Source organism: Asterias rubens, chromosome 9 (assembly GCF_902459465.1).
Source record: "Asterias rubens chromosome 9, eAstRub1.3, whole genome shotgun sequence".
In the NCBI taxonomy this organism is placed as follows: domain Eukaryota; kingdom Metazoa; phylum Echinodermata; class Asteroidea; order Forcipulatida; family Asteriidae; genus Asterias; species Asterias rubens.
The window spans coordinates 16,154,263-16,165,752 of record NC_047070.1 but is presented as its reverse complement, the minus strand read 5'-3'; the positions used below and the strand labels follow the sequence as shown (position 1 = coordinate 16,165,752).

The 11,490-nt window shown below is 37.7% G+C and overlaps 1 protein-coding gene across 1 annotated transcript in view; it reads left to right on the top strand.

Annotated features, from left to right (window-relative positions):
• Positions 1-10,516: 10,516 nt before the first annotated feature.
• The window catches only part of LOC117294438 (Kv channel-interacting protein 4-like), a 48,125-nt gene continuing 47,151 nt past the window's right edge, over positions 10,517-11,490 (top strand). Inside the window, exon 1 of the mRNA XM_033776839.1 lies at positions 10,517-10,629. Within this exon, the coding sequence (XP_033632730.1) occupies positions 10,614-10,629 (16 nt within the window). The 5' untranslated portion in view covers positions 10,517-10,613. The remainder of the gene's footprint in view (positions 10,630-11,490) is intronic.

Below are 11,490 nucleotides of genomic sequence, written 5' to 3'. Positions count from 1 at the left end.
GAGTCTGTCTTTATAATGAATTGATGCAGCTGTCAAGTTTAGTACATTATCACATCTCAAAATAAACCACTAATTATGTTCACTCTGTTTCTGGCTCTTGTTGTTCATGCCACTGTCTAGACAAATTGTAGGATTTCAGCGTATAGGTAGATGCTGTCAGGCGCCATCTTTACATGGGTTTTGACTTTAAGCTGCGTTAAGCGTACTAACTTTTGCTACACAGTCAGGTGGTTCACTGCTCAATCATGCTAGGAGTTTAGCAAAACTCTTGCTTGCTGCATGTGGTGTTTATAGAAATTAGCGATGAGTTTAGAAAATAATGGATTTCACAAGGAGTTAAGACTAGTCTCATCTTGTGTTTGGACAAGTTACCCGTCCTGGCTTAGAACTAGCCTTAACAAAACCTCAACAGAGTCCTAGGACTAGTCTTAAGTCAGCATTTATTTGTGAAATCAACACCAGTGCCCTTAAATATTAATTAAAGGGAAGATATACACATGGTTTAAAGGAAAGCTGTATGGTTTTGAGACCTAAGCAAAATCAGCCTGTCGGTTAATCAGAGTTGCTCTTTTGTCTATACAGAAAACTTGACAATAGGTATTCTCCCTTAAAGAGTTGAATTTCTCAGATGAACTGTTATCAAATTGTTTTAAGAAAAGAAAAGAGTTAATGTGCGGTTTTTCCAAAAAGAAGAATTTTTCAGTTTATGTTACTTCTTTTTTTATCTTTTTTTTTATGTGAGATTCCAGTATTGTCTGTATAACAGCACTGTCACAATCTTTTTATTTTGTATAATTAAAACAGATTTGATTTCAAAACATCTATAAACACAAAAAGCCGGCAAGAAAAATAAACCTAAGTATAGGCCTGGTGATTTAATTTCTCTGTGAAATTTTGTGGAGATAGAAGAAAAAAACCCTTAACTTTTATACTTTGCAAGATGATAAATTCTCTTCTTGTGCACTTATACTTTATAGCGTGCGAATCACATACTTATAGATGTGAAATTAAAATGTGTGCACATTGTTACAAAGCCCTCAAGTCAGCTGCTGGAAAAATAAAGTGTATTGAGGATGATGAAAAAAAACAGCCTGCATTAATATCTGAAGACAACTTGAGGGATGGGAGAGTTTTTCACTGTGGCCGGTTGTCTGTGAAAAGCCACCAATCTTACAATGAGAGGAGTTGGGAATGAAAATATCAAATTAATGAGGGGGGCTGTTTGAGTTAGAGGCATGTTGTGTATCAAAGACAAAGTAGCAGGAAATGGCTTAGAAAATAAAGGCTATTTCTTTATGGGGGAGGTGAACAGAAATATGGGGTGTCATGGCCAAGTGGTTAAGAGCATTGAATTCAAGTTCTGCTGGTTGAGCCATCGGAGTGTGGGTTTGAATCCCGGTCAAGATACTTTACTATAATTGCTTCTCTCCACCCAGGGGTATAGTACCTGTGAGGGTTGATGTTGATATTGTGTTTGAAAAAGCCTTCTGAGCGCATGGCAGCTCAGGCTGAAAAAGGAATGTTATTGGCCCAATGACCAGGGCACTAAAATAAAGCACATTGATATGATTATTGTAAAATGAGCTATATAAGAACTAGTTACTATTTTTTATTAAATGTGCTCTTATTTAAACAGATCTTGGTTCAAGAATATAAAGCCTGCATTTATTGTAGAATTTCTTGAATATACGGAAACACGCGTGTACATTGCAGTGTGAAAATGTTGTTTTATGTCAACAACCTGAACATAAATCCTCTACAAGTTAGTTAATGTACTAGTTGGGTCTACTTACAGACTCATGTCGCTCTGTCACATACAGTAATATATAGTGCACGTATCTACTGATAGAGCATGTTGGTGAACTGGTTTCTTTCCTTGCCTTCCACCTCTGGGACTCTGGTTCGAATCCCGTTGGGGCACTATGTGGATTGGGTTTTCAGTCACTATGTGGATTCTCCACTGGAATAATAATTTGTGGTTTTCCTCCCACATCTAAAACTGAAACTTTGTTCCTTGTCTTATCTCCATGGGGTTCTTGGCTAGTACAGTGATTAAGTTAACTTTTCTGATGAGAGTCCTTGGCTACACAACCAACCATAATAGATGATATGAAATTAATCAAATAAGGTACCTAAGGCACTTGAACAGACGGAAACATTGTAAGACAGGTTTTTGAATTATTATAATTTTTGTTTATTTTATTGTGAGACATTGTTTTGTACCACCTTGTAATGGTTAACTCCCTTAAATTATTTTTTTCCCCTCTCTCTTTTATGTCAATACTCCATTAGGGGAACCAAAAACAATGGCCTGTCCTATTTGTTGTGCTGTTTTGTTTTGCTGATATACATGTAATAATCAATGAGTCACACAGCATGCACATTGTCTGCTCCCCATGAGCACGTAGGTCCTTTCTGAATGTCACCCATCTTAAAAAATCTTGCATCTCAAGGGTCTACTCTAAAGGTTGTATAGTCCTCACACATGGCATGTTCTGGCCCTCTTCCTTACTACATTAACCTTATATTCTGCACTATTTTCCCCCTCCGTTAAAGAATTGGCCAGTTGCCACAGCGATACTGATAATAGCTCGGACACTCTCTCCAGGCTCCCCAGCCACCCTTCAGGTGGACTGCACTTCTGTTGTTTGGCAAGGTGGGTTTTGAGCGGGGAGGAACTGGACTGAAAAATTTTGTATTAGTCCATGATTGTATTTTAAAGAGTTCTTGTCTGGCCTATGAAAGAAAATCCTTACATTTCGGTATATAGGTTAAATCGTGTCTTTCACTGTCATTACATTTCTGTATTTAGGTTTAATCCTGTCTTTCACAGAAATAGAAGTTGAAAGTCTAATGGAGTGAGCAATTTGAGAAACGAGCAATAAAAACCTTACTTAGGTTTATTTTAGAACAATAAAAACATTACAGAGTTAATTTTACGGCGATAAAAACCTTACGCTGAAAATGTATCCAGTTATTTATTCTTTTTATGCTCAATCATTTCTTGCAGTGATTCTTAAACATTATATTCAGTTTAGATGTTTTGAATGGATAACTGTGATTGGTTTACTCATTTGAATTTCTAATAGCATTGTAGTTGTCTTCTATGGATCACATTACAGATTTGGAAGAAGGAATTTACATCAATAAATCAAAAAACACTTTGAGCTTTTGAGAATGTCAACTCTTGTTTATGGATGAGTTTGGCATTAACTCATCAGATGTCTTCATCATCTTCAACTATATTGTGTGTTATCATTGTTTTGTTTTTTGAAAGATATTTCCTAAGAAGTTCGCAGACAGACTTATGGCTGCTGTTTGTTGTAAAACGCGTAGTGTAATAATTGTAATCGTGTAGTCGTTAGTCCTATGGGTGAGTTCAATTGCAGTAAACTCCAGATTTGTTTGATTAGTTTCCCCTGATTTAAGTCATTCAGTTTGATGTAAGAAGCTTTGATAGTGCACGCTGTCTGTAATTTGCTCACAATGGAGTGAAGAAGTAATGCAAACTTGTCAACACGCTGTACTTTGATTTTGATATCAGATTGGGATGGAATAGTTTGTACGACTCTGTGGTTGTTATGCAATTAAAGAGCAGTGCATTTCTATACATCGAAACAAAGGAGGAAGAAATATCTTCCTAGCGATGGATGGATTGTTGTCTAAAATTGAATTTGACTTAATGGCAACGTAATCCAATAGGCATCATCATGAGGGTATATATGAGAAGTGACAAGGTAAAATATAGATTTAATTTTATTATGGAGCGCAATGTCTTTTTTAAAAATATTGCTTGAGAGATGTTGTGGTTGCTCTTTGGGACTAGACGCAATGAACTGTGTGAATAGACGGACTACAATTTCATTGTTCTTGCCTTTTTGTTCGAAGAGTACAATGATGGGGGTGGGGGGGGGGGGGGGAGGGGGTAGTGTGTTTTTTGCAGTGAAAGAGGTTTACGAACTATTGATGTTTTCTCGTGAACTCCCAATGACTCGTGAAAGTTTTGTCGGTGTGTTTTCATGTCTATATAGGTTCTGGTGATCATGAAATGTTTTTCCATTAATACTCATATTTTATGAGCTAAGAGTTCTAATAAGTGATAAATTGTTATTCTTATTTTTGCTGTGAAGCTGTTCAGGCCATGAATTATACGGAGGCCATGGCCTCTGTAGCCCCTGGTCTTGGCCTTGATGCTCCTTCAGAAGCTTTCCATAGACATTAGGATTTTCCAATGGAAGTGCCCTTTGCAATGTGAAAGTGGCCTTGCCCTCTCAAAGATGAAAGTCAAGCCTGCCTTGTAGGAGCATCTCTAGAATATCACAACATGAAGACTGAAATTCCTGGCCTGGCTTTTGCCTGCTTTTTTTTTACCAGGGCTGTATTTTTGGCTGTGATGTTGCAAAATATAGTCTTTAGAGAAGTTCTTCAGTCTTTAGTGGTGACTACAGCATTGCATTTTTTAGAGCTGGCTTCCTGCAGTCCATCCCCCTTGAATGATCTGTCTAAATGCAATCCTAATCCCTAGTTATCATTCATTTAAAGCTGACTGCTTTTCCCAAAAGGTTGTTATGATACAGTCATCAAAACACAGGGTTTGCAATAACAAAACAAAGCTCTGGTGAATTTAAAGCAAGGCTTTCCCCATACCTCCTTGGGCTATAGGAATAGATTACAGCTCTGGCATTTGTATTCCCTCTCGTTGATCTATAGGCTTTTAAACTTTATACACAAAAAAACAAAAAAAACAAGGCTTATAGTGCTCTCCTCAGGAGGAACTACAACCCGGGATTAGGCAGCTAATCCAAGATTTTAAAAGATTAGCCACAAACACAAGTTTCTCAAATGCTCTGGGTTGGTATTTATTAGAAAAACAAATTGATTTGTTTTAATCTAATAGCTTGAGGAATATATATGTACGAAATAACAGAAAACAAATCCTGGAAAGGAGATGTGTGAATGATACAAGTCAATTGGGAGCATACACAACATCCTTGATCAGGCCTGATCCATCAAGGAGGCAATGAAGGTAATAGGAGACTTTCCAACGCTAGGTGGCAGCAGACATACCGGGTAAATTTCCATTGTTTACGTAGTTCTGAACATGCGCATAATTCTGAGAACAATGGATTTACCCGGTAAGTCTGCTGCCCTCTGTCGTCCCAGAAAGTCTCCCATTGCCTCCATGCCCCCTGGTGCCCATGAAATGCTACAGTAGAAATTCACAATGTTTCTCATAGGGTGCCCTTTACCAAGAAGAAAATGCCTTGGTGCCCTAAAGACCAAGCTGCATCATCCTACATGTAGGTTGAAGTTGTTTCTTAGGGGAAAACTTACAAGCCATGATTTTTTCACAAACGAAGTATACAGGCCTGCTTGACAAAACCTTAAAAAACACATCTTCATTATTTCTTCATAGGCCTATTTAATAATAATAGTGGCTTCTTATCAGGGTTGATACTCATCACTCAGTGACGCTAGTCATGGCGCCACCAGTATTTTCCTGTAAGGTATGTGGAACTATGTTTGAACAGTGAGACCTACTCCTTCTACGTAGCACCCGCATGTAATGCTTTGAAAGGTGCTGTGGCGCATTATGGTGACCTTTAGTTATTATTTTTTGTTTAATTAAAACTTACGCCACAGTGCACCTTCCCCACCCCACCTGTAGTCCACCAAGCTGCCTCTTGCCACCCTCCCACGACCCCCTCCTATAATAAATTATCAGTGACCTGTGTTATGACCCCCCCCCCCCCCCTGTAAGCCACTTCGGTCATTGACCAAGAATGCTCAACCCTGCTCTAACAACACAATTCATAGATAATTTTGCCCATTTGATATGGTTTTTGTGCCTGCCATCTTATTGAATTCCTTTCCTTTCTCTGGACACAACATAGCAAGAAAATAAATATTAATTTTGATTAAATATACAACACAGAAAATAAAAAAATCATAGATAAATTTTTGTTTTTCAATTAAATAAGGTGAATTTAATATTGACGTTATAAAGCCTTTTACCCCCCCACTCCCTTCTTCCGCTCTCCCGCTCACACTTTGAAAAGTATTATTAAACTCGCCAGTGATAGAATATATTGGGCATTGTTACATCCTACCCGACAGGAAATTAGCCGGGTAGTATCAGCCACAGCAAGGCTTCGCCATCTCCAAACAACTACTATATCTTAGACGTTTTTTTTTTCTTCTGTTCGTCTACTTCTACTCCTCCAACACTAGTGTTGATTTAATCATTGAATACCACGTTGAAGCACAGAGTGTTCCAGTGGGATGTGTTGGCTTGCCACTTCTCTTTCTGCTTGGGATCAAGTTCCGTTAGAGCTTGCCAAGGAACTGATGCCACAGCCCTCCCTTTTCTTCTTCGTCCTCCGTATCTTCCAAGGAGAGGAGAATATGGCTGCAATAAATGCAGCCTATGATGTCATCAATCATCCCATTGGCAATTAGAAGCGGAGCGCCGGTTTGGTAAACAAAATAAAGAGGTGGTATAAATAAGAATTCCGAGGGGAGTTGTTCAGAGACTGGTTGCTAGGCCAACTGAGGGGTTTATGTTAAGTAGGGAATCTCTCTAATCAAAATCAGTGCTAATGACTGATGGAGATATGCACTTAGGAGCACAGTCAAGTGATAGCATTTTGAAATTAGGTGTTTTAGTTCCCATGGATGGTGGGAAAATGTCTAAAATGAAAACTTTTTTGTGATTCTTAGCTACATGGCTGTTACGGGTTGAATGGCTTATGACTGACACCATATGGAGATATTGACAAAAATAGGGAAATTAGGGATAGGGATAGCTTAGTTTGTAGAGCGCTGGCATGTTAATCTGGAGGTCGTGGGTTCAACATGTTGAAGTCCTGCCCGTAGTAAATTTTCTTTGTTTACAATATGCAAGACCATAATGCAAAGCAAAAATTTAACCATTGTTAGGTCACATGTACATGTACATAATAAGTTCAAGCACTTTTCTTTTTCTTCCATGAAATATAAGCAAGATAAAATCACTCCGGCAATGTGGATCTTGACATAAAATTACATTTTTCTACATACATAATAGACACTTCAGAGTAACCTTGAGGGAAACCCAACATGGAAGGCAATGCTGAGATACCATAAAATAATGGGATCGGATCCACCCTGATACACTGAATCCTTGCCACGAGCAACAAAATAGAACATATTGTGCATCTCCTGAACTAACCAATAGAGGGGGTAAATCAATTGCAATTGAGTCTGACTTGATCCTTGGAATGGCTCATTGGGTTCAGCGTTTCATTCAGAAAAGAGAGCAAGCGTTGTCATATTCTTGCTCCTGATGCTATAGTAGTAGTATACGTTCAAGTGTGAACTGAGCGTATGAGGTCAAGTGAAACTAATGCATAAATCGTTGTGTGCCTCACAGCTTTAGGCTTACAAAGTACTTTTTGTCCAAGCAACAGACGGTCTTAAGCAGTTAAATGGTACCTGAAAATGGCATACCTGTTCCATTTTGGTTATAAGATTTACCCCAAAAAACATCTTTCCAATTCCCATGCTAAGGTTAACAATAAGGATTTGTTTGAAAGCTCCTGATTATGGTATATAATTGGCGAAACAGTTTTATGGAGCAGGTTAATAGTGAATCCGGTTGCATGACCCACATGAAAATCAGGTTTGTTTGTTGACATGGAATTCATCGTGCCTTTGATCCAACGTATTAGCACTCACAGTTCCATCTGCAACGAGTGCCACCAGCTTTCTTTAGAATTCTTTGAGGTTTCCGTTCTCAATTTTGAAAATCAATTCACTTTTCCTTAAAAAAAAGATGAGATTTCATTGTGCACCCTCAATGCCCACCCCCATCATCCCGATTATCCCAATCTACCTACCCAATAATGATTATCTGTATGCAACAGCGGTGCTTACAACAATACAGTTGTACCAAGGTAAACCTTTAAACATCTCAATTTTTCCCATATTCAATATTTATAAGAGATATTGTGCTTTCCACTGGGGTAAATTTGACAAATCGTATACAATTCAGCCCAATAACTATTTGAATCTTTGTCTATTCATGAACATCTGTATGCAGCAGCATGTGCTTATAACAATACAGCTGCACTGTAAATCTGAATAACCAAATCTTTCCCATATTCAATAAATATTAGAAAAATTCTGTTTTGCCACTGGGGTAAATTTGTTCCCAGTGTCGTATAAATGCACCAATCTCAATCCTTATCCTGAATCTGATCATAACATCACTGCTGCACCAACAGTGCTTAAAAAAATACAGCTACACTTATGTATACCTAGAACACTTTAAATAAATATTATAGGAATTCTGCACTTCATTTTCAGGTCAATTTATTCCACTACCCTCTATAGCGCTCATCTAAATAACAAAGTGTTGTCCTGCGTCAGCAGTGCTTAAATAACAAGTTATGTGTCTTTATGTAAATTTGAAACAACAAAACCACTCTCTCGTAATAGCATTCAAGAAATTCTCTATTTCTAATTTGGATCAATTTCTTCCGCTGCTTGCAGCACACAATCTTGTCTACCTTTGTCCAACAACGAAGCGTATATCTGCATTAGCAGAGCTTAAAGAACAATACAGCTATATACCTTTATGCAAATTTGAAACAAGAAACCACTTTCTCTCTGTCATAATAATGTTCAAGAAATTCTCACTTTCTAATGAGGGTCAGTTTGATCCAGTGTCTTGTAGCACTGTAGCTTTGATTATTACACCCAGTATCCGCGCTCTGAGCACCCAAGCTGAAGGGATCAATAAATGTCAGAGGCACCAGGCTATATTATCATTCAAGATTACGTATACTTGTATATGCAAATCCAAATTTGATATTCCGGGAAATGGCCAGGAGCAAAGTTACGCTAGCCTGGCACTGCGTCATACGTTCAGATTTACAACGTTCAGATTTATTTGGAATTTGAGGTTAAGAAAAAAAGAAATGCGGCTGTTGATTTTTTTCTCCGAAATGCCTGAACAGTGTCTTTTTTTTAATTTCTTTTTTTTTATTACTGAAGTTAGGATGAGAAAAAAAAAGGCAGATCACACCTAACTGAAGTGAAAGACTGCTTTAGTAAATTGTTTTAGTTTTGTTCTCCTTTTTTATATGTAAATATTTTACTTCCACTTGTAGCTGACTCGTACATAATGATATGAATAATTTTACTTTTCCATCCATCATGTCCGGGAAAGAGATAACTGAGTTGTGTTAAAACAATTCCAGATGATAATGAAATGATGTGTTTTCATTGAAGGTACAATGATGTACTTCCAAATACACAAACTCCAACGCCAACAAAACGCTGCAGCCCGTTAGTTACCTTGAGCAAGAAGCGTGATCATACAATGCCCATTCTACAAGACCTGCATTGGCTGACCGTGAAAAAACGCATCATCTACAAACTCATGCTTTTAACGTTCAAAGCCCTCAATGGCCAAGCACCAAACTACCTACGTGAACTCATTTGCATCAAGGAACCTTCTCGTACTCTAAGATCAAACGCTGCAACCATTTTACTACGTAGAACTGTCAACACTGTCACATATGGCCAGAGATCATTTTCATACACAGCTCCCGAATTCTGGAACCGGCTTCCAATACATATTAGAAATGCTCACTCACTGGATCTATTCAAGAAATCACTTAAAACTCATCTGCTCACTCAGTGACTTTTTCAATATCCTGCCAGCTATCTCACATTGGTGTACTTTCCTTTGCCTATAGTTGTATATATTAATGTAGTTTAAGTAGTTTTCTTTGTATGTTTGTTATCATGCCTGTACAGCGCATTGGGGTCTGTCTTTGACGGAATGCGCTCTACAAGAGTGATTTATTATTATTATTATTATTATTATGGTTCTAGTTTTAGGGAAAAAATTCGATCTTTTTCTCTGCCAGTGTGATAGTGAGTGTCATAACTCACTTTTGGAGAAGTGGCTTTCTCGTGTTTTGCAATACACAACAGGCTCTGCATATCATGGTCATATTGAGTGTCATATGTGCTTCAAATATTGGAAAATTCTTTAAAAAGATCCAGTCCTAGAAACGGACAAAATGTGACTGCAACGGGTATTTCACCATTTTTGTACAGCGTTTGTACTGACTTTAAGGACAAGCTATGCATTTACCCATGTGTTATGAAATGAATTTGCTAGGGGGCATGGTACAAGAGTTGTTTTGTTTTGTTTTGTTTTGGGGTTTTTTTTGGGGGGGGGGAAGGAGTATTGGGAAAGTCAACAATTTTTTTTTAAAAACTTTTTATGTTTTGAAAGAATGCAACAAGTAAAGGTCACATTGAACAAGCTCAACAGAAAAGAACTGCATGGAGCGTAACCTATTGTTGTTTGACAATAGAAACTATTTTGTTGGGTCATCCTTGAATAAACATTTGCATAAAGTTTACTTCCCTTTGACTTGTTTTGCAATGATCAATAGCCTGACATTATGCTGAATGCTTTGAAATTTACCTGACATTTCTTGACACTTAAAGATCAAGGTGGGTTGGTTAGCATACGCATGGCATCCAGGCTTATTGGCGTACACCTTTATTTTAGTTCACAAGCCAAAAAACGAGAGCGAGAAATAGTTTGAATTATGCAAGGAGTAATAGGTGAGTTTATTTTTATATTCTGTGTATTTTTTACTATATCTGTATTTCTGTTCCAAATAAATACATATCTACCATCAGTGAATTAATTAGGCTATATTCCCCTTGTAAAGAGCAGCTTGTCTTCCGTTTGTTGTATCTTGTCGTGACGTTGGGAAATTTTGTTTGGTCTTCCAGATGTCCAAATTTATCATCTTCAACACCTACTGAATACTGTCACTTAAAGGAAAAAACACACTCATATAAAACGTGTACTTAAACATTTCTGCTGACTCCCAATATTATCCAGAATTATGCTGGTTGTTTCTAAGGCACTTAATGGGCAAGCATGAACGTACATCCTGGACATGCTCAACATCTATAAACCATATCGCAACCTTCAATCTGGAAATAAATATCTTCTTCTAGAAGTAAAACCGCATGGCATCTGGGGAACAGAACATTATCCTTGAGTGAAGCACCACATCTCTTCACATTAAAACCCTAAATAAAAAGTACAAATACTATTGACTCCTTCAAACTCTCAAAACACACCTCACGTCAACATCATTTCTGGGTTGGTCTGATTTTCTTTGGTTCTGTTCCCTTTGGTTCTGTTCCCTTCGGTTTTCTTGTTTTCTTGTTACAGCCTTGAGCACCTTTGATGAATATGTTCGCTTTATAAGTCTTCGCTATTTCTATTACCATTGTACGGCCAATGACACTTGCTTACAATATTGACGTTGGCTAATACACATCAAAGGAAAGCCTTCAGTGACAGGCAGCCAGCATGACATGTTATTTTTAAAAGGAATTATGCGGTCTCTGCTGACATTACTTACTTCCAGAATTGAACTGAAGTTTTTTCTAAAGGTTACCACATTG